Below are 24,625 nucleotides of genomic sequence, written 5' to 3'. Positions count from 1 at the left end.
AACCAACCAAGAAAACCTCTACGTTGAGATTGGAGAAGAATTTGGTTCTTACAGCTCTGCTATTGTTCTTACTTTGTGCCTCAGTTTCCTCACCTATAAATTAAAGTATTGAATTAGGTATCATTTTGCTCCAAAATGTTGTGATTCTATGACCTTTGTATAATAATTTGCAACTCCTGGCCACTGGTAAGCGCTTTTCAACTAGGAGCTATTTGAAAGAAAGCAAAGCAGCCACTTCTGCCCTCAATGTGAAATGCTACTCTAAGAATGTCTGAACAAATATATATAATGTTTAGAAGTTGAAGGTGAATCTATAACAACATTACTTAAAGTCTTGAGCTTCCTTTTAGGAAGTGAATTTTGGCAGACTACTCAGCAAAAGAGCCTCTTTGTATGAAACTATCTTTAAAAAAAAAAAGCTCCAAACCAAACCCTATGTCCCTTTTTAAACTTAGTTTTGGTTGGAGAGGAACAGGAAAGAGATTGAGGGGGGAAGGGAGCCTGATCAGCTCCTGCTGCTCTCAGTGGGGTCCCTACAAGGAGGAATTCTTGTATTAACCACTTCACTGTTTTGTCCTGGTCTTGTTATCTGTTCTTGTTAAAATCTTTATTATTCATGGATGCAAAAAAAATCCCATTATTAAACCATCATAAATATTCATAACACTTTGCAATTGTGTGCATTTCATTTAGCCACTTGGCAAAACTTCTCTGAAGTATGGGAGTTTTAAGGAAATCTGGCTAATGAGAGGAGAGCACAGGAAATGTGGGGTGGGAGGTTTTTTTTTAACCTGAAAACAAATGCAGAATATAAATAATAATTTTCAAAGATAAGCAGAGGACATATTCATCTGCAAAGGAGATGCACACATTCATTGGCTTTGTCTTAACTCTGCTTTTGTGCGGAGAAGAAGATCCCAGCAAATACTAAACACAGTGAGTCCTACAAGAGGGTGAGGATCATGGGGCTGCAATGCTAATGGAGTCAGTCCCTGCTCTACAAAGGCCTGATAAAACTCCATACTTTGGTTTATCAGGGCCAATACTCCTCTTACTTTCTGCATAATTCCTGACGCCAGGTTGAAATTAAGATAAGCTGAGGACTTTTCTTGTGATGATTATGGCAGGGTAGTGTCCCACTGGAGTGTTTGTGAGGGAGCTGTATCCATGTCCCTGGTTCTAATTCAGGTTATCTGGGTTGTGCACTCTTGCATCAGCCCCGGGTGCTTTCCTCTAGTGATCAAAGGGAGCCCAGCAACATTAGCATCATTCTGTGTTTGCCAGCTAAGTGGAATTCAGGAATAATGTGTTCCTTCTCCTTTGCTTCAGTGAGGGGCATGGAGAGATTCACATTGGGAGATACTGCTTTTGATGTATGCCACCAGATTTGTGCTTCAGAATGTTCTGAACATCTCAGCTTAAGAACTCTCATTCCAATAGAGGGATTTTTCACATGATGGTAAGCTTGAAAAGAAAAATAAAATTGTATCAAAAGTAATTGATTTTGTCCATTGCCTGCATTCTTATTTCAGATGCTTCCATGTCATTACCAAAGACAAGACAGTCAGGTATGGCTATGAGCTGTCTTCCTCAAATAATGGCTAATGGGTGTGGCAGAATATTTGCAAGGCTATTTGCAATGTCTGCTGCCATTTGCCTTTGCTGAGCAAATATAAAATCCTTTGCATTCTAGACCTATGAAAAATAGTCCTGGCCCTATATATTAGACTGGACTCTGGTGAGGAGCTCTGTAGTCAAATGCAGCTAGGTGACTATAGCCCTGGGATCAGGAAGACCTGAGTTTAAATCCAGGCTCAGGCACTTCCTAGCTGTGTGACCCTGGGCAAGTCACTTAGCCTCTGATTGCCTGCATTTCCTCATCTGCAAAATGTGGATAATAATAACACCTGCCTCTCAGGATTGTTGTGAGGATCAAATGAGATAATTTATGTAAAAAAAAAAACTTTGCAAACCTTCAAGCACTGTATAAATGCTAGTTTATTGTTACTGTTGCTGTTATGATATTATCCTTGTTAATGGGTAAACTCTCTGGGTTGTCTTTCTGAGTTTTCTTAGGTGGGATTTGTCTGATCTTTAAAAAAAAAAAAAAAACAACTATTGATCCCTAAGCAGCTTTCTTGGTTTTATTTTATTGCTTCCTGGCTACTTCAGAGACTCAAAATTAACTAATTTTTAGCCCTTTTCTGTGCCAACTGTCTTGTCTGTCATTCTTTTAATGATTTCCCATCCTCTAAATGAGTTCTTTTCTTGAGAAAACTGTTGGGCTATTTTTTTTACCAGATTGAGAGCACGCAACCAGGGGTAGGGAATAAGTGGCCTTTGGAGTATGGAAAATATCCACAATTTTATGGAAATTCAAGAATCAGGTTTTCAAATGTCATTATTCTGAGATCTTTCCACATTTAATAGAACCCTCTGAGGGGATAAAAGAACTAACTTGTTCATTGCATGTAATTCAGTAACAGTCACTTGGTAGCCACAGGTTAGAAAGGTTGTGGTGCTCAGCTTCAGAGAGCTATGGTGTATTGAATCACAGACATACTACTTTACTTCTATATCTGTTTTGGAAAAAACCTAGAAAAAAACAAAATACAGCATAAGTCAGTGTCCCTAGACTCATCTCAGATGAAAAGGCTACCAGAAGCTCTTACTGTTTCCCTCTGTTTTCCTGGAGTCCTGGGGTAGGAGGGAGCCATGGGGGTGGGGGTGGGGATTCCTGAATAGCTTTCACAAGCATGAGCTCTTTTACAAATCATGACTTTTAAATGATCTGCTTCTCTGGAACAGAATGGAAAGTTGAGGACTCATCTTGACTACAAACAAGCTTTGTAAAAGACCCAAGGTATTGAAAGCATACTCCTTCTCCTGAAAGTGTCTAAGGTGCTTCAGATTGAGCACTTGAGAAAGACACAGTAGCAAAGTACCATGTCTCACCAATAGTCTTGTTGCATAGTCTTCAGATTTCTCTCTTTTTAGTATCATCTTCGATTTCACATAATCAAGCCATGTTCCTCTTGTCACTAAGATGTTTCTCCTTCTAGGCTAGGAGTTCTAACATCTTTGTGTGTCATGAACCCCTTTGAAAGTCTGATCAATCCTATGTACCCTTTCTTAGAATAATATTTTTAAATGCATATCTGTGCATTTAAATGCATAAAACATATATGATTACAAGGGAAACAAATTATATTAAAAACATAGTTATTAATTTTTTTTGAAAGTTCATGGCCACCAGATTAAGATATCCTACTTTGGACTGATAGAAGCTTTGCAGATGGGAAGGACATTGTCTCCAGCACAGGGATAGAATTTAAGAATATGTTGCCAGGATTGATACTCTAGAGACCCACTGATACCCCTACTGCCTCCCCCCAAAACGAAGGTCATCTGCTTGTGTGAAAACCATAGGAATTTTCTATTCAGTCTTCAAGAGAACCTTCTTGTGTTTGGGAGATGCTTCTGAATGAGTTGCTAACTGCCCAGGTGACGAGAAAATGGAACAAACTTACTGGTGATAAGTCCTCTGACTTTCTTTCTGTTTGCCTCCTCTGAATCTTTGTTGCTATAAAGGTCATTTTTTGTTCTTCTACTACCCTTTCTCTTCTCATTCTATACTTCTAATTAAACCTGGAAAAGCAAAATGTGTGTGTGTGTGTGCATGCACGTGTGTAACGAAATTCCTTCTTTAATTCTAGTAATGGAGTTGGTGGGCATCCTTACTTAGTAGACAGAATAGGTATTAAGTCATGTAGGGAGATTCAATGAAAAAGGAAAAGGAAAAATTGAGGGCTAAGAGACAGAAACAACCAATCAAAATACATTGAAAGTGAATCTACTTGCCGAGTCCACTAGCACTGAATCCTTGACACTCTCCTCCCTTTTTCAATTGAGTTTAAAAAAATTGATTCCATGCCACTTAAAGTGGCAGAACTGTCACTTAGCAGCAAGATTAACTTGCTCTGCTGAATACTGACATGAACTAGAGGAGGCCATAGCACACATGGAATATAGGGGACTCAGATACATGCTAAACACTAAACCTGGACTCTCAGAACTCCAGGAGGTTAGGGATTGCACCAGAACCCAGTCCTGAATATGGCAAAACTGAGAGTGAGCTTTGTGCTCCCCAAGTCTAGGGCATCATCGAAGTGTCCATGAGATTCCCAGGTGTTGTCTGGAGCAGGTCTCGAAAGATTTTCCTTCTGAGGACCTGAAGCTCAAGCAGTCCTACACCAGGGAATCCCACAGATCTAGCTTCTGCAGCATTATATGACATTAGGCATGTAGCCAATTGCTATGTGCTGAAGAAGCTGTCAGCCAGAGGGATAACCTGTGGCCATAGTGTTATTGCTAATAATGTCCCAGTCCAGCCTCCAGGTGCTCTGGAAGCTTCAGAGCTACCCTGCAGTCCTGGAGTGTTGGCTGGGGAGCTGGCAGGAAAGCTCATAGCCCAGTTATACCAACTGTCAACTGGTGTTGCCACATGGAGGAGGTGTTTTATTTTTAAAATGTTTTATTGGCTCTTTACTTTTTTTACATCACTGCCACTTTCCGAAGACTCCCCCTAACTCAATTCAACTCTTCTTTGTAAAAATAAAATAAAATAAGTCAAGCAAAACAAATTAACACATTGGCCACATTTGAAAAAAAATGTACGCAGTGTTCAGCACCTATATCGACCACCTCTCCTTTGGAAGCAGCAAGCCATCGGCCTGCTGAAATCACAACTGACACTGAACTGACCATAGAAAGGATGTGGTTTTTATATATACCAGAGCTTTTGGCTCTGGAAAAAATTCTATAAAAGGCAAACATATTTGAGCCTGACAATGGGTGACCATTTTATCCTATTTCTTTAAATTCTTTCAAACTGATTCTTCCTGATTTTGATATGACCCTCAGCATTCTCATCCTGTTCTTTTCATTCTGCTTTACACAAATGCTGCCAAGGGAAGAGCACTGTTAACACATACAATTAAAGCCAACAAACAGGCTGGAGGAAAATTGCAGAAGAAGGCAGTATCAATGCATATATTCTCTGTCTCCTTTCTGTTCCTTCTGTTGTTGTTTTTTAAGAAGAAAGAGATGGAAAATGTCTTAAGAACTGATCGAAAAAGGCTGCCTTTAGAAGCCAGTTTTATGGAATGTTAGAGCTGGAAGGACTTAAGAGACCATGTGCCAGGTGAGGAAATCTACCCAGAGAGAAGTGATTAACTCCAGGTCACCTAGTTAGTGAGGGGCAGAGCAGGAACTGGAAACCATTTCTCATGCTTGCCATTTCCACTCCACAATTTGTACTCTTTTCTGAAAGAACTGGGATCAGAAGGAATTTAGGGAAGTTACATAATGCATCCCGTTCAGTAGAACTGCCTGAAACTTTTGCAAACTCAGAAGAGAAACACCTGAGTTGTTTTTCCCCTGATAATACTTTAGATAAAGCTTTTAATCAGTAATGGGACAGGAATCTTTGTTTAAATACTGAAAGGACATGTCCTGCTGAGTTTCTAAAGTAAAAGATGGTAAAGATGGTACTCTAGTAAATTCCTGTTGTTGCTTTGAGGCAATCGGGGTTGAGTGACTTGCTCAGGGTCACACAGCTAGTCAGTGTCTAAGGTCAGATTTGAAGTCAGATCCTCCTTACTCCAAGGCTGGTGCTCTATCCACTGCACTACCTAGCTGTCCTTAAATTCCTGTTCTTTAGGAACATTCATTAGTTTATCCTTTTGTTGACTATGCCTTTAAAGTCTTGGGATAAAATTCTCTTTATAAACCATGAAGTCTATTACTATTATAAGAAACTGTATCTTCCAGGGTTGGGGGGGTGGGAATGTACTGGCTCCCCACAGGAGAAATTAATGCAGTTGAGTTTCAGTTGGCATGTGCTTTTCTAAATAATATTTTTAGGTACAAGATTTTTTATACTCCTCACAGCTTCAGGCTTATCCAGAAAGAAATGCTTCTAAAATGACTAAAGGGTAACGCAAAGTACTGAGCCAGTATGGAGTCCATAAATACTGTATGCAAAAAGCGAGGTGGACCAAGGTAGCACATAGTTTCAAAGATATGTGTGGACCATGGTCTTTCCAACCTTTTATTGTCCTGCTTGATAGTGATGGGAGGAAGAAACCTATTTTGATGACCCAGATAACAAAGGATCATAGATTCCAAGCTAGAAGAGACCTCAGAGATCATAGTGCAACTCTCTCATTTTATAGCTAAGGAGACAGTGGCCCGGAGAGATGCAGTACCTGGCCCAAGGTCACAAAGAGAGTTAAGTACTAAATCCAGATTCAAACTCATGATGTCTGTCTCCAAATCTAGTGCTCTTCCCATGACACCACACTATTTCAAATTATATTTATCATCCAAGGGGGTGTCTTTCTCTTAAGAACAAAACAACATGCCAGATATCTTGTTTCATGTTTTCTACTGTAATCCCTTTTGGAGTTTTTGTTTTGTCATTGAGATAGATAAGCAAAAAATTGTGTATTTGCCTGAAACAGTCATCACACACACACACACACACATACTCACACACACAGATATTTCAAACATCATTGGCTTGGGAGAGGTACCACCTACACCAAACTCTTTTGAAATAGCAACAATTGACAGCATCATCAAGGCCTAGCTTTTACCTAAAATTCAGCTCCTTCCTACTTTTATCATACTTTTGGCATTTCAATCCTCTTGGTTGAGGCATCTTGAAAGCCCTGGGGTTGGGAAGAGAAGGCTTGCTGTTCCAGCTTTGGGCACTCATCAAAAACCCTGATTTAAGGATAAGCTACTTTGATTCCAAAAAACATACGTGTGTGTGTGTGTGTGTGTGTGTGTGTATTTATGTGTATGTATGTGTGTGAGAGAGAGAAAGAGACAGAAATGGAGAAACAGAGACAGAGAGAAACAGAGAAACAGACAGATGGAGAGACAGAGGCAGACAGAGACAGAGAGACAGACAGAGAGAGATGGAGAGACAGAGACAGACAGAGAGGGAAATTTGTTGAAAGGATCATTATATAAAAACAAAAGTCTTCTCCCTTTGCACCAGTTCTCCAAGCAAGATCAGATCATCAGTTCCCATGGATGTAATGACCATCCATATATGGTTGACACACAAATGTCCACTGGGTATTTTTCTGATTTTCACATTGTTAATCAGCTCTACAAGTACTTTTCAAACTCAGTCACTATTCTGGACTGTCACTACTGATCCAGCACCTTTACTGGGTTCAATATTAGTAAATTTATCAAACTGAAAATCTAGGAGTTTTGTCACAATGAATGAGCTTTAAACAGCCCTCAGGAGAGTACTGGCCTTCCTGACTTTCAGAGGACAAATTTATAATCCCTTTCTATAGCTACTTTAACGAATATTTTAGATATAGGCCTCCTGGGATGAAACCTTTGTACTTTTCACTGATGCTTTTCAAAGAGAATTGCCTAACCCTGAATTCTCCCCTTGTTTTTATCTATAAGACATCTTAAGTGCCTAACTATAAGTCCAAAATACATATGGTTAACATCGTTTCCGTACCTCTGACCAATGTGGACCTTCTTGTTATAAAAATTACCAGTCATCTCCCCAATCTGCTTCTTCCTTGCTCAGAAATTCACTCATCTTTAACAGAGGCCTTAGTCATCTCTCATCTAGCTTTTGTAACACCTCCTCCCTCTCCAGACCTAATGCTTCCACTTTCACTGACTTCACACAAACCACTCACCCTCCCTCGTCTTATTAGGACACTATGCTGGTTTCTTACTACATTAAAGAGAATGACCAAATTCCTTAGTTAGTACTACTTCAAACCTCTAGGTTTTCTTGGGCCATTCTGCTTCCATTATGTCTTCTTATTCTCCCAATCTATCATCTGCTTTTCTAGGCAAATCTTCTTTATGTCCCCTTCATCTAATCATTCCCACTCTGAAATACTGATAATGACTAGGAACTCACCCAGGCCCCTCCTTTTCAAGTAGTTTCTGAACCCTTCCCTCCTCTTGACTCTATGGAAAAGCTAGTATGTATGTGTGTTTTTCCAGTCAATCCTGCCACGTCTAAGTAAGCAGCTCCCAAGACCATCAGGCTTCACTTTTTGCCAAAAAAACAATTGCATTTATCCCATTGCTCACAGAATCATAAATATTTTACTTGATTTGTATATTTGTCCAATGTTTGTATTCATCTAGTTATCATTACAGTGTTCTATCAGTGTTATCTATCTCAGGCTGTAAATTCTTTGGGTAGGGCCAAGATTGTGTGTTTTTTCATCACTCCATACAGCACCTCACAATAGTGCCACACACAGACAGGAACTCAATAAATGCTTTGGATGATAATGGTGATGATGATGATGTAATGCTGCCCTGGTTTGAAAATATCACATATACAGGCCAATGTACTAGTTCTAGGTAAACCATCGTCATATGAATTGTTCCTCTTCCCACAGAGCTGTCACTCCTCATTATCAAAAGAGGTTACAGTAAGTTAAAATTAGTATTTGCTGCCCCGTCAAATAATTGTGTAATAAATGCTTTCGATGAATTTAATGTTAACATGGTATAATTAAAGCCAAGTCTTGAAATGCATTAGGTGTTTATTATATTCAACATTTTGTGTTTTCCCCCCACAACTGAAATTCCTTGGCTCTGCTTCCAACTTTCTCATAGACTAAGAAGAGGGCCAGTATTGAGGACAACAGCATATTCAAGTCACTCAAATTTAAAATTGGTTTTGCACTGCTATGATCGTCATGCATCAGGAGAGTTTAAAGAATCATCAAATAGGAATAATTTTAGAAAAGAGAAAACTGAGACCCAAATAGACTAGGTGACTAGCTTAAGGTCACACAATGGCACAGATGTCCATTTTGGGAGGGGGGGAGGGGTGATCTTATTATGGAAGGTGCCAATGTTTCTCCTCTTGTCTCCTGGGGTCTGCAGTGGTGCTGAAAAAATTTTTCAGGACTGATTTCAAAAGAGCAAAAAGAATTGTAAGTAAAGAAAGAAAATATTTAACTACTTATCTCCAGAGGATGCAGCACTAGCCATACAGCCTATTTTAAGGGTTCATAAATTTGCAGGCAAAGTTTGAACCCTCATCATACTATCAAAAGTCAGAATTCAGCTAGAGATTTGGTTAATTCTAATCCTGTCATCTTTTAATTTCCCAGAATTCCCACATAGATTTTAAATTATCTTTTCTTCCCACAAAGATTTTTTAAAAAATCGGCAAAGGACAAGTAGTCCCTGAAATAAGGCATCATTCAAGGAACAAAGAAGTAGAAGGAGGGCTCCAATTAAAATGAAGAAAACCTTTAATTTTTATTTAGGTATACTTGTACGGACACGTGTATATACAAATACAGATTGTATGGGTTTGTTTGTTTGTTTTTTTTTACATTTTTTAAAGTTCATATAATGTAAGCATTTCAAAACAGCACTCGAATAAGTGCAAAGGAACTGCAAAGCAGGGCAGTACAAGCACAGGACCACACTGAGCTGGACTTTCATACCCAGATGAACACACAATGAGTGGCTTCAATGGGGTGTCAAGAGTAAGCATGGAAAGCGGATTTCGCAGACTCATGGGTAACCTTCAACATGCCAGCATCTATTAAACTGTACAGACAATGGCAGCAAGTCTATTGTAGGGAGATTTGTCTCACATCTGAGAAGCTCAGGGGAGAATGCATGGGAAAAACTCAGTGATGCCAAACCAGAAACAGACCTGCCCATTCACAGCTGGGAGTGGGGGAGTGGGAAGAAGGCAGAGAGGAAAAAAAAATCAGGAAGTGCAAAGGGGGTGGTGGTGGAAGTGGTGGTGTTTAAAAGTGAAGCTAGTGACCACAACTCGGAGTGCAATGAATGGACAGTTGGAACGAAACTTTGATTTTGTGAAGTTAATAGAACCACCATGGCTGCTGTTAAGGCAATGGGGAAAACACAATTGTCTCTGAAAATCCAATGATGCTTTTTTTTCCAAAATGAGAAGGGGGAAGAGTAACAGACCCCGGCCCCTCCCCCATCTGTCAGTTTAGATTCATATCCATGTGTATGCCACATGTGATGCTGGCAGGACTCTTGGGAAGGAGGGTGGGGGGAGACAGTCCATGAAGACAAACAAACAGAAAACCAGACCAAACTGAAGTGTAGAACCATTCCTAAATCCCTCGCCTCTTAGAACCAACATGCTAGAAAAACACACTGCACAGGGCTCCAACATTAAACCCTTAAACAATGAGGACAAAACATTGATCATCAAAAGTCATGTTGTTCTGGGTCCTGATATTGTGAAGTCTTGAGATTGGATGAGTGCTATTCCCGGATGAGTCCTGGGTGTTAAAGTGTCATGACCACTTGGGATTCAGTTCTCAACCATGTAACATTGGATGCTTCAAAGCTGTCTAATAATCAATGCATGTTTTATATCCTGAAAGTCTATTGTTCTCACTTACAAAAGACATAAGAATCAAATTAATACTTTATTATCAAACACTATATACAACAGAGGTTGCTAATAATACAGAATTTAAAGAACGTAGTTTTTTTTAATGTTTTACTTGTCTTTCCTTTGCCATCCAAGAAAGTACAGTACAAAACAATATTCTAAACTAACACGAAATGTTATCTTGTCTATTGAAGGATACACAGTATCCACTAAACAGACTGATCCTTATTTCCCTGCTTCATGTTGCAAAGCCCTTGGCAACCAGGACTGCAGGTCACTGGGGTTGGCTATCCCAGCCCAGTGACAGCCAAAGCTGCCCCTAAGGCTTATAGTTGCGGTTGTTTTATTTTGTTTTAAACACAAAGCTGCTCAAAAGTTGCACTGACATCCTCCAAAGCTCCCAGAGGGTCGTAACAACACAAATAAAGGCCACCAGTACTTTCTTGATGTGACTGAAGATTGCCTGATGCCATCAAGTATCCAAGATAACTGGTAACTGCATTACCCACAATTATGCTATTTATAGGAGGTGTAGCACTCAGTCTACTGGCATTAATAGTCTTGCTATTTTTCACTTAATTAGCAGTGGCACTATGGTGAAGCAAAGGGGTCTAATTTCACTGTGAATAACATTAGTTAAAAGAAAATCCCTGACAATGGTAGAGAGGGCCATGAGTACATTATTTCATTATCTATTAGAGACAAATGCTAGAAAACCACAAAAGTCACCATTTCTAAAGTGAAATTAGCACTGTTAATGTAATTACAACTAACTGCAATCATTATGGGGCCATTCTTTACTCATGGTTATGGAACATGCAGCATTATTTTGTTTCTGACTATTGATCCATTTTAGATGTCATTCTCCTCACCCCCCACCCACCCAAACCCTGTCGGCCTACAGTCCACACACAAAAAAAATCACTGAAAGTATTAACATAAGGAGAAAAAAATACTGAATGATGTGAAATGGTGACTGAAATCTACATTAGACTGTGGCTCTCTGTTGAGTTGGCTGAAGTTCTAAAAAATGGATTAATTTTACCTGTGTCTGATAGCCCCACTCAACTTATCCTGTATAAGGACAGCCCCTGCATCAATTTCATATACACTCTGAATAACAGTAGGTGAGCCCAGATTATACTTGACCATGTGTACAACTCTCCTGTGTGCCAGAAATCCATGGTTGCCTTTCATTCATGTTTTTCTAATTGAGGACTTCCCAAAATTCTAAGTAAGATCATTATTCCCATTTATAAATTCTGTCCATTAACATCACCAATTTTTTACATAGGTATTTTTAAAAACTAATATATAAAAATCCTTTTCCCCCACTGGAATGCGGTCCATTTTTCACATTTGACATGTTCATCACAGTTTTTGTTTTTTGTTCATGTTTTTGTTTTTGCTTTTGAAAGGCTTGGTTTCAACCAACATGTCATGCAATAAAAAAAAGGCTTTGTTGTTGCTGTTTTTTTCCCATTGGTCTGACACATTTCCCTGACTATGCTTTGGAGTTCAAAGTTCATGGCAGCCTGGCCAGTAAAAAAAAACCCAAGGCTTGCATTTCCTGGTGATCAATTTGTAAATCCCATGTTGGCCATGCTAAGATTCTTTGAACAGGGTCATCCTGCTTTTTATTTTTCAAGAAACAAGATATTTCCCCACATTCCTAAATGTATCAAGGGATACCACATCTCTCACAAGTTTAAATAGGACAAGCATATATACTCACTCTCAGCATAAAGTATATCTAAATAATGTATTTTCTATTCTAGTGGATCTTTAAAAAAATATTTTGTTAAAGTCTTTGGGACCCCATCTAGTTAATCTCCTGTGGATAAACACATGTTCCCCCCTACTCTTTAAGCTGTATCTGAAAGGGAAAGAATATAAAAGCAACAGTTGAATTTTTTATTCCAGTTTTCCCTTTTGCCCACCCAATCAATGTTGACTGACTCTCCTAGTGACAGGGGTTTTGGTTAGCTTCCCCTGTGGTAGTGGTGGAAAGTATAGCAAGGAGTGAGTTTCAAGGCAGGACTTACTTTTGTTTTTTTGTGGGGTTTTTTTTGGGGGGTGGTAAAAGGAGAGAGTCGGGGGAAGGCAATAAAGCACTGGAGAACCAGCGTTCCAGAATCACATTTCCTCTGGCCAGTGATGTTCTTTCCTTGGTACGTTATCATTTCCCAGAGGGATATGCCAGGCTATATACTCTATCCACTCATCAACCCTGGCTTGTCAGCCCTGGGGAAGGTCACTTTATTCATAAAAATGCCTCTTTGTGTTTGTAAAACAAATAAACAAACAAAAACATTGTAGCACCATGGTGATCTATTTTCAAAGAAAAAAAAAATCTGGTACACGCTTCCCAGTTACCAAAGAAAAAAAAATAGAGGCACTCACATACATACCCCCAGTGTACTGCTATCTATGGTACCATGCTTGCTTTGTGTTAATATCCCTACATGTAACCTCCTTTCAAAACAAAGCTTCTTCAATGGAGCACAAGTCTTACTGTCAGGATTTCTTTAGGACAGTCATTTAAAAAAAAACCAGTGTCTTTACCTTTTAGAAGCCTGCTAATTTAGGAACTCCTAGAGGAAATGATGTTACATTATATCTATTCTTAATATCTCCCCTCCAGTCCTGACATGGTGACAAGCTGCCCTGCATGATCATCTTACAGTACTGAATGAGAAGGCATAAATATTGTAGAGGAGAGTAAAATCCTCCTGGGCTTTTCCTTCACTGACTGCATCTGCCACTATTCTTCCTTGTCCACATACTGATGCCGCAGCAAGCTAACGGAGGTGAGTCCTTTGAAGAGAATGCACAGGAGCATAAGAATAACTGGTGTCATTATAACAATTTGGCTTTTTCATCTGGAGTCCATTTAATTTGGAAAGGGTGAGAAAAATCATGAGCAAAAGGGAATGGGAGGCAGAAACTAGTTATGCCTCCCAAGTTGTTGCTTATAGTTCAGGCTGAAAGGAAAAAAAAGAAATCTGACATCTGCAAAAACCAATAAAAAGTCCCTTTCTTAGGATGAGCAGTTAGGTGGATCTCTGATGTTCCAAGATCCTGATGTTTTCTGTGACAGGTTACTGGAGTAAAGTGTGCTATAATGTCAAACTCATCGCCAGGAGAAACAGCAGGATTGCCAAAAGCCGACTGGGTATCCTTGGTGTTTGTGCCGCGTTCTCACCACGGGATGGCTCGGCTGACTCATGTACGGTGTCATCTGTTCAAATAGAGAGCATACATTCCAATGAGATTTCACATCCTTAATAACTCTCCTCTAGCAGCCTGCTGCTAACCGAATTCACTACCCTCCACAAAGTAGGGTAATGAACCTTGTGCCATCATTGACTTTCATGTCTATGTAATCACTCATTATTTACAACAAACAAAGGAAAGTCACAGAAAATTGTCCCCCTTTTTTTTTAACAGTGTAAAAAGACCAGTGGGAAAATGCTCACGTTTTGTAACCATAAGTGTATAAAGCACTCTAATTCACCTTTAGCCATGCACACCTTGTAGATGAGACTCTGAATATTTAAATGTTCCTTCTAAAGTCCAAAACCTTAATGTAAAACAACCAGTTCTTCGGAAAAGAAGTAGTAACTTTATTTATCAGTGGTAGAAGGTAGCTGTCCATTTACCTCATTTACATTATTAGTCTTGAATGCCTGTTGAATGTCTGGATTAATTTCCAAATTTGAAAAATTAAAGATGAAAACGATAACCTCCTAAAATGAGACATACCTAACTATAATGCTATTTTTGTTATGAAACTCTCTAAATCCAGGATTAAATTACTTTAATTTCTGTCTGGAAAGAAAGCATGGTATAATATAATGGTAGAAAGGGAAGGGTGAGGGTGCTAAACCATACATAAGTATCTCTGCTTGCGAAATATTGATTTAGAAAACTATATATTAACACTATTTTCTATTATATTTTTATGTTGTCAAACACTTACCAATTATATTTTAATCTGGTTATGGAATAGGGCTATTTCTATACCTCTGGTGTAGCAGATAGAGAGCTGGCCCAGAAAAACGTGGTATCAAGTCCTGCCCATGACACGTATGTTGGCCGTTTGACCCTAGTGAAGTTGATTAACCTCTCTGTTCCTCCCAGGCAACTTGTTACGGCTGTAAGTTGCAAAGCAGGTGTTGATTTGCCAAATTTAAGGAGTTTCTCACCCAGAGCTCCCAATTCCAATTAAATTTGAAAGCTAGTCAAAATAATAATACTAAATTCTTTCTGGATGAAGCCTGGAATATAAAATATCAGCAAAGAGGCATATTTCCCTCTAAATGAAATGGATTAAGATGGTTGAACTTCCCTTCAACCTCTTCTATAAAGTGATTTTAAGAGATTGCTTCTGACTTTTTAGGCTTTTCCTGATTGCATGACTCATACAAGGTTTAATTTTGAAGCTAGGAATTTTATGGAGCCTAATTCTTTAATATAAACTGTTCATTTGTATACCTATCGTGGTCTGCCCTAATACTAAAAATCCTTTCACTTAAAACTGGCTTCTTTGTAGCTTTAGCTTGAGTATTATGCTATAGATGAGTGGGGTTAAATGTGGGTCTCTTTAGTAGGGATTCATTGAGTGTCAATAGAATTAAACAAGGCAACACAGGAATTGTCATGTTGTATCAGATCAGCAGTTCATTTATTTCACTCTGATGCTCAGTCTCTTAGAGTGACACCAGATGACAGTATAGTAGATGTTCATGATTTTGACCTTAAAAGGTTAAATATGTGCCCCGAGTCCCTCAGTTTCCTTACAATGTTACGATGGATATTTTATTCCTTAATTTGCCTTTTTGAAAACACTTTTCCTTTTTGCCCTATAAACACTGACAGGCAGCAACGCTTGGTGGAGAGACAGCAAGCTGGCCTAGGAGACAGGAAGACTGGGATTCAAGCGCTGCCTCTGATCACAATGGCTAAGGGAGTTTGGCTACTCAATTAACCTCTCAGTGCTCTAGACAACTTTGGAAGAGTCTAAATTGCAGAACAATTGCAGAAGCACTTTGGTAGGAGCTTCCTCACCTGGAGTTCTTTATGCCACTGAAGTTACAAGCCTGGTTCAAAACAAACCAACCCATCCAGTGGAACCAGAAAGGCACACAATTTACTATTTGTAATTTGTAGTATAAAGTAGGGGGTCTTCTTGTCTCTACTAAAATAACCCAATAAGAGTTTGGAGAGCTGTCTCACACTTTGGGCTTCATTAATTAATTTGGTTCTAGTTCACTTAGTTCATCTTATTCACATCAAATATTATTTTAGAACATGCCCTCTCTCTATCTTTCCTGTATGAAGAACTTTGATCTTCTTTTGTTTCTCCTTATAAGGAAGTAACTCCACATGTTTGATAATTTTAGCTTCCCTTCTCTGGAACTTTTCATGGTCAGCTTTTAGTATTTAGCCTAGAGAGCTAACAGGGGTTAGAAAGAGGGGAGTAAGAAAGCAGGGGAAGAATGGGAAGAACAGAGCTGGATGAAGGAGGGGATATGCATAGTGCTGCCAAGTACTCTGGAATCCTCCTTAATCTCTGCTATTATTCATCTTAAAAATTCATTAAATAGGTATTTAACAGAACAGTTAGTCACAGCCCTGCAAACACTTTGCAGGAAAAACCAAACAGTTCCACACAATTTTTGGAAGCCTCAATATACTGTCAATCAACCTGAAGTGGTTCAAGAAATGGCAGCTCAAGTCTAAAAGGGCTCTACCTGCTGACAGATGCTTGAGTTAGTTTTGCTTTTAGATGTATGACAGTGTCCATAGACTCCCCCTACCTCCAGTCATCCTTTAAAAATATGTTGCCTGCTCTTTCTCTCTATATACTTTGAGAGGAGGATCCCATAAAGCTACATGAAATTTACTAAGATTTATTTACAATAGGGGATAGTGTCACATGCACTGATTTATGTAATGGTTGCACACGGTAGACAGGAGATCCTACAGACATCACTGTACTTTGTGGGTAGGGGCAGCTTGGTAATGATAATTATGCCATCCAACAGGTCAGCTAAGGGGAAAGCCTTTGCCCTCTCTCAGAATCCAAGCAAAGTCTCTTTGTGTATACCATGATATCCTGCCAGCTAGTCTAGAGTAACGTCAGGAATTTAGGTCCTTTTATTTCTCCTCTGCGCCCCTTTAATAAGATAGTAAGTTTACATCTGGGAAGACACCTTAGAGATTATTTAACCCAGCTGATTCATTTTATAGGTGATGAAACTGAGCCCCAGACAAGCGAAGTGATTAACCTAAGGCCTCTTATGCCATTGATAGTAAACAGGTAAACCAGGATTCAAACTCAGGTACCATTACTGCAAGTTCTGCACTCCTGCCTCTACAGTGGGACTCCAGGAGTGAGGTGCAATGGATTGAGCAATGAAGTGTTTGTGAACATGGAGGCAAAAGATCTAGGTGTGAGTCCTAACTCTACCCTTTAGTAGCTATATGACCTTGGGCAACTCACTTAATCTTGAGAGTCTCATACTTCTTTTTCTAAAAAATGGGAATAAGAATAGTAAGGCTTCCTACTTCCCATATTTATTAGGAAGAAAAAGTACAGTAAACCATAATGTACTTGATAAAGGGAGGGATCAAGACTGGGGCTTGTGACTTCAATGATGCAGAAAAGCGCTGCCAACACAAGCTGGCACCTTCTCTGCAATAGAGAATTGCTGAGAACACTGAGATAGTAAATGAGTTGCTTGAGGTCACAAAGTTAACTATTTTATTAAAGTGTCATATCCGGTCCATTAAGGCAATATCGTGAAGGGCCACACACCCTGGCACTTTTCCATGCTTCTACAATGCTGACATTGACTAAAGTGGGACCTTGATGCAAAGGAGTTCCATGAGAAGAGATGAGAAACTGATCAGAATATTTCGTGAATTTCACTCTTTTCAGGTTCTTATGCATTATATAAAACTCTAAATTACAAAATTTTTTTTGAATCACAAAACGAAATCCACTCTAATGGATCAAGTCAGATAACACTAATAAAGCAACTAACACAGTGCCTGGAACATAGTAGGTACTTAATATATGCTTGTTCCCTTCTCAACAGAATGTACATCTGAACATGTGATTACTCAAAATGTCAACAATCCCTGATGTCTTAGAAAATGTGCAATTTAAAAACTCTCCTACATAACCATACTTCATCTTCACAATCAAACAAATCAAGTCTATGAATTCTTGAATCCTGGTACTCTCTAGCAAAGGTTAAATGAGAGATCACTGGCAGTATTTCTGAAGCTAGTATGTAATACATGGCTTGGCCTATTACCACCCTGTGACTGTGCCAGGAAGAATATGAGAGCACAAACAAAAGACAAGTACATTCCAAAGACAGGTAAATTAGTACACAATGCAAATGGCATGCAATTGAATTCTTTCAGACCAACTGGATTCATTAAGGTTGTATCTATGAACACTAGATGAGAAGGAAAACAAGCTAGCCTATCTTCTGGTGGCTTTTCTTGATTTAAAGTCTAATACAAACATATTTGACAGCTTTTCATTTGATGTGGTTGTTTGGCTGAATTGCCTGTGTTGACCACTTGCTTGGCTACTGCAATGTATACATCGTCTAAGCCTATGTAGCACACACTATCCTGTCCCACCTTGCCCAGGGCTACAAACAGCTCAACTAGAAAGTGGTTGAGGCAGCATTTGAACTCAGGTCTTCCCAACCCCAATACAAGTAATCTGTCTACTACTACTCCACCTAAATCACTTATATGGTCCTTTTTTAGCTCTAACATTCTATGATTTGCTATATGTACAGGGGGCAGATGATAATGATGTCAAAGAAACTGTTTCTTACTGTCCACATAAAATGAATTTTTTTAAATGAGAGATTATCAAGCTTTCTATCTAGGCACAAAAGTATCTGTTTTAAAAAAGATATGTACACATATACACAAATATATGAGCTTGTTCATTAGAATGTTTGCAGAATCTACCTGATACCTGTACAGATCAGAGTAGAAATAGTCTAATTTTTTTTTTCAATTTTAGTTAGAAAATAGTGTATAATCATTTAGAAAAATGTTTTGGAAGAGGGCGAGTTTGAGGGAAAAGATGAATTATGTTTTGACTTGTGGAACCAAAAATCCTACTTTTTTATTGTTGAATTCAAAAATAACTTTCTAAGCATCATGAGAGTCCTCAGTATGTTTTTCTAGTAATAAAGTGGCTATGTCATCTATAAAGCTACCAAATTAAAAGGTCATTTCTTTACCATGATAAAAAGGCTAACTCCTGAAAATATTACTGGAGAATTCAATTTAACAAACATTAATGAATTGCCTACTGTATGCATAAAAGCATCATAGCAAAGTACATAGAATGCTGGGGTTAGAGTCATGAAAATATAAATTTAAATTGTGCCTCTGACATTTACCAGCTGGATATAAATCATTTAACCTCTACTGCCTTAGACAATTCCCTAAGACTTAGCCATGAAATCAACTGGGTTGTATTTGGTGGATGTGGTTTCCTGTGAGAAATCACTAACCTTTCACATATATGCAAAGTACTGTGCTAGGTGCTGGGAATTCAAAGATAAAAATATGGAAAGTGATAGATGATAATTTTCTGTATGTATCATGCTTTCTTCCACCCCACTCACCTCCAGCTAGAACCTTAATGAAGTCATGATTGTTACTGCTATTAGATAGAGCAAGTCAATAAACTATGGCCTCCCAGACTGCCACTTCCCAATACATGCAGTCTTCCCCATTAGTATATAAATTCCGTGGGGACCGAGATTATCTCAATTTTACATTTGTGTCTCTGGCACTTAATGTAGTGTTTAGCATATAGTTGGCACCTAATAAATGCTTTTTAATTCATTTATTCAACAATTAATCCCTGTACTAATTTTAAAATAACCAAACAAAACCATGAGAAACACTAGGGCAAAAATTAATCAGTGAATAGGTATCAATTAAATACCTATTATGTACCAGTCACTGGAGGAAAACTCCACAGTTGTGAACCTGGTTGACTGTGATAATGGCAATGCCCTCTACAGACATACAGAGGACTGAGAAAAAGGAATGAGTCTGAGGGAAAAGATAAAGATTTCTGTTCTGGACATGTTGAGCTTAAGATGCCTACAGGAATCTAGCTCTAAGTGTCAAATGAGTTCAACAACTCAGAATCACATTATTTGAAAGCTGGAAGTGATCTAGTTACCCCATTTTGAAATAAGAAATCTCCTCTACAACATGCTTGACAAGGTTTTCAGTCTCTGCTTCAAGATATCCAATAAAAAGGATTCCACCACCTCCTGAGGCAGCTCATCCCAGTTTTGGATAGCTCCAATTGTTAGGAAGTTTTCCCTGACAGTAAACCTAAATTGCCTATTTTTAACTTCTACTGAATATTTCTAGATTGGCTCTTTGAGCCTCCCAAAAAGGACATTTTAAATACCTCTGTCACATAACTCTTCAAATACTACACACAACTATCAATCCTGCCTGCCCTCTGAATATTCTCTCTAGAGTAAGCATCAGGTGTTCCTTCAACTTCTCTCATATGTTTGTAATCAAGGCTTTTTACCATCCTAGATGCCCTCTTCAGACACTCTTCCACCTTCTCAATATCCTACCTAAATTATTTCACTCATAAATGAATGTAATGCTACAGACAAGGTCTGTCCAGGGCCTTCTTAGTCCTAAAAGTTATGCCTTGCTTAAAGTAGACAAAACCTTCACTAACTTTCATGCCTGCTACAGTATGTTGATGACATATACTGATTTTGCAATCTACTAAAACTCTTCAGTCTTTTTTCCCCTACAAATTTCTGTCTAACCATGCCTCCCTCATCATGTACATGTAAAACAGATTTTTTGACTCTACATGTAAAATTATTTCTCCTCACTGAATTTCATAATTAGATTCAGCCTAGTGCTCTATGAACCCAGAATGTCAAACTCACAGTCGGTCAATAAATCTCCCCAGTATAGCTTCAACCAGATTAAAATGTAATTGGGAAACTTGAATAAAAAATATATAATACAACACATATATACTTCAAGCAGGGGTCCTATCCTGCACTTTTCCCCAACATAACTTAAAAAGATCTTGTTATCCTTAGCTTTCTCTGCAAGTCTCAGATCATTCCTAATACTATTTTTCAAGAGTCATACTATGCTATTATGTTTCTCTTATGTTATCTGCCTTTGTTTTCCTCTTCTGAACATATCATTTTTATTTCTAAATTGGTTGGTGAATTTCCTGTGCATCCGTATCAATCTCTTCAGACAGCTCCCATTTTTCTCCTCAACAGAATGATTTCCCTTCAAGTCTTCAGAACTTCATTCTTGGGGGTTTCCCATTCCTATTTGGCTGACTTCAGGTGTGAAATTTTAGTTCATGGAATCCTACACATCCAAACGTCCTCAGAATCCTTTGAAATCTGCTCACTCCCAAATCTAGGGGGCATCCCAGACTATGCTTATATTTCTTTTCACTACCCCAGATTATAGGAGGGAGTGGTCACTTCCCCCCAGGGTTCTGATTACTTTTACTCCAGTAACCAGTTTGTCCCTGTTAGTGACAATCAGATCCAGAATGGAATTTCCCCTTTTGGTTCTTCTACCATTTGGAGGATGAAGTTGTCATCAGGACAAAAATCAAGATACTGTTAGCTGCTCTGATTCTGACAGAAAGAAAGCTCCAGCAGACTAGATAACTTAAGTCCCCCATCACTACTATATCATGCCTTTTTGCCAGGCTTGATGCCTATTCTATTTCTTTTTTCCTTCTCCATAGTCTATCATATGTTCTGATGACAAAAGTGCTTTCATTTCTCCCTCCACTGATCTTCATCTAAATGCTTTCCACCACATTTCTACACACTGACCCTTGAATTTCCTCTCAAAGTATGCTTCCTTATTATTATTGTTATTAGATCCCCTAGCTCTTGCCTAAAATTTGGACATCTGTATATATTCATTTGACACTATTGTTTTAGCTGTCTCCTTTCTTAGACTTTGTCTCCTGTAGACTTTTGGCCTTTAACTACTATTCTACATTCTCTATAGTTACCCTCGGTGGAATCTAGCTTGATGAATATACAAAAGCAGTTTTCTCCCTCTTCCAGATTATGGGGGATGGGTACACTAATAATAGAATCTAGGGAGTGTAGGACACGTGAAAAGTATTCAGAACAACAAAGATTGGGTCCCATGTATTTTAAAGCCATTTTGATTAAATTTGCAAGACACCATGCAAAATGTATTCTTAAAATCTCAGGAAACTAGTAGAAGACTTAAATGAGCAGAGAAGACAATCTTGAGGAACAGAAAGGGAGCTGTAGGTAGTCAGGTAAAATAAGATTTCAGGAGAGGAATGAAGGACTGAAAAGGGAAACTTTTTAAAGTTTCTCCAAGCTCTACACCCAAATAAAATGGTATCAGATTTAGTTCAGGGAAGAGAACACTCTGCTTATTGCTAAGGATCTCTACAGAGCTCTATTTTAGTGCCGCTTCGGCCCCAAATTTGCTCTGTGACATAGGTATGTCATTTCTCTCTCAGCATCAGTTTTCTTGGAAGTAAAAATGAAGGAATCTGATTAGATTATCATTAAGGTCCATATTAGCTGCAGGATTCTGTGAGTCCATGTAAAAATGTTACTGCTTGTGTACTCTTAATTTTTTCTACAATAGTCCAAAGGGGATAATGGAGTTTTCCAAAATAACTAATTCTTAGTAATTAGGTCTGGTAGATGTACCTTTCATTTACTTCATGGGTAAGATTTGGATAATTCAAATGCTTCAGAAAGACATGAATATTTCCATTAGTAAAAACAATAATGAAAGAATATGCTAACTTACAGTATTTATTCAGTTTAACTTTCCCTATGGCTTATTTACAGTGCTAACAGTGACAACAATTTCTGTCAGGCTTAAAAGTGGACTTGAAATCCTGCTTAACAACCGTATTTCTTAAAATAAAAATTCCAGTTACAAGTAGTTAGAAATTTTCTGTTTGAATCAGGAGTCCCTGAGGTTATGGTTTTGAAACTCTGAGATCTCTCCAAGAGAGTATGCTGGAGGGGTGTACTGATAAAAGAATCTAGGGTGGGTAGGAAAGGCGAAAAGTATTCAAAACAACAGGGAAGGGGCCCTATGAGTAATTTCTGGCTATAGTCTTTGTTCCTACTGGAAAGGACATTAATTTGTGGGTAGGATGGAGCACAGTAGCATACTCAGGACAGGAATCTTTTCCCAGTGGAAGTTAACTATGGAATGAGAGGAAGAGGCAGTAAGATGGCAACATGGTCAGGCTTTGCCAATGGCTATTTGGTGACTCCTGGTTCACAAGGAATCCATCATATGTGTGTTCATATGCAATAATACAAATATTATATTCTCTACTTTCTAAAAATGGGAATTTCATTTTGTTCACAAAGGAGGTCCCCAGTCAACATTATAGTTATATGATTCAGGGTCAGTTTGACTGCTATTGGGTACTATATTTATAAGGGGCAGGGGGAACAAAGAGGAGAGCAGGAGAATAGGTGGAATAAATATTTTATTTATTCACAAAATAATAATAAAAAGCTTTATTGGCATAACACTTTAAAATTTAGATAATGATATGTATGTGTGTATATATGTGTGTGTGTGTGTGTGAGACATATATTCATCCATATAATATACACATATATACGTATATAATAAAATCTACTTTGAGATTCAACACAGCCTTGTAAGGTAATTTATCTTATTTCCAAGTTAAAGATGGCAAATCCTGAGGCCCAGGCTTGGACCTGTCCTTGGTTATATTGACAGTAACTGTAAGCTATGGGCTTTGAGTCTAGGTCTGTCTAACTCTAAGTCCAACATGCTATTCCTCTGCCAAACTGCCTCGGTCCTGGAAAATGGGAAGATTGTTGGATTTAGAGTGAAGCGACCTAAATTCAAAACCCAGTTTTGAAGCAATATGCCTTGGAGTAAATCATTTAACCTCTGCGAGTTTTAGTTTATTCATCTGCATAATGTGGATTTTTGAAGCACTTACCTCACAGGATTATTGTGAGGAATGTGCCTTGTAAACCTTTAAAGGGATATATGAATGTGAAAGAAAGATGATGATGCTGACATCATGATTTTAGACTATTTTATGTAATTTGGGAGCCAGAAAGTAACACAACTAACTATACTATAAAAACAACATTTAAAATTTTAATGTCAGTTAAAGCTCACCATTTACCTTTATCAACTGCATATGGAATGATAAATTTTGAATCAGCTACATGTTTTGTTGGGCATTATTATTCTTAATTAATGATCTCATTACTTTTTTCCATAGACACTGACATCATGTAAAATAAAATTTAATAAACATATACAGTAGTCTAACAGTAGGAAAATAGATCCACTTAATAGACACAATGGTTTATTGGCATGCGGGAAAGATGTGAGAAAAGGCAGTGATTTGAATATTCTACAAAGGATTCTGCATTAGGGTGCTGTATTTGATCAATCCCATGTATCCAAAAAGTGCCACTTTTTATCTACCATGCACTACTCAGGAATACTAGAAAAATGAGGTAGATCATAAGTCATATTAGCACTACTAGAAATGAGCAAAAGCAGAGCAGCTATACCCATGCAAACATGCAAAGAGGAAGAAAGGAAAAAAGTACTGAAGCACCAGAGAGAGAGACGCATTGGTTAAAAGAGATTTCTCTAAGCATACTAACCTGCTGGTTCTAATGAATTTTCTACTTTGTCGTTAACATCGAAAACACGATCATGAACACCTATAGTTTTCATACAGCTGTCTATAACGAAAATAAAGATAACAGCCAAATATGTTAGTGAGACACCCTTAAACGCCCCATTTTCCTTCTTTTTTTCTCTCTTTCTCTTTTTTCTGTTCATTTAAATATAGGTTATTTTTAATTCTCTGGCATTTATTATTCGAGTGCCAATATTGTCTTCTATTTGCTGTACATGTACCACAGTCTAAGAAACAACAAGTTAGCGAATGCTATGTACTTAATAAAAAGCTTTATGAAGAATGATAAGAAAAATATGATGAAAACTGAAACATGAATGCTGATATACAGAACAGATACCACAGAGGGTTTAACAGTA

The 24,625-nt window shown here is 38.2% G+C and overlaps 1 protein-coding gene across 2 annotated transcripts in view; it reads right to left on the bottom strand.

The window, feature by feature from the left end:
* Positions 1-11,427: 11,427 nt before the first annotated feature.
* EFNA5 (ephrin A5) overlaps positions 11,428-24,625 on the bottom strand; it is a 328,795-nt gene continuing 315,597 nt past the window's right edge. The window contains exons 4-5 of one of the 2 annotated variants that reach the window (XM_036740917.1): positions 24,229-24,309; positions 11,428-13,706 (exon numbers count right to left, since the gene is read on the bottom strand). In XM_036740917.1, coding sequence (XP_036596812.1) covers positions 13,585-13,706; positions 24,229-24,309 — 203 coding nt within the window. In that variant the 3' untranslated portion in view covers positions 11,428-13,584. The remainder of the gene's footprint in view (positions 13,707-24,228; positions 24,310-24,625) is intronic. The other variant, XM_036740918.1, reaches the window with a different exon arrangement.

The sequence above is a fragment of the Trichosurus vulpecula genome, chromosome 1, assembly GCF_011100635.1.
Source record: "Trichosurus vulpecula isolate mTriVul1 chromosome 1, mTriVul1.pri, whole genome shotgun sequence".
NCBI lineage: Eukaryota > Metazoa > Chordata > Mammalia > Diprotodontia > Phalangeridae > Trichosurus > Trichosurus vulpecula.
Note: the sequence above shows the minus strand (reverse complement) of the source record. Positions and strands in the feature narration are given on the sequence as shown.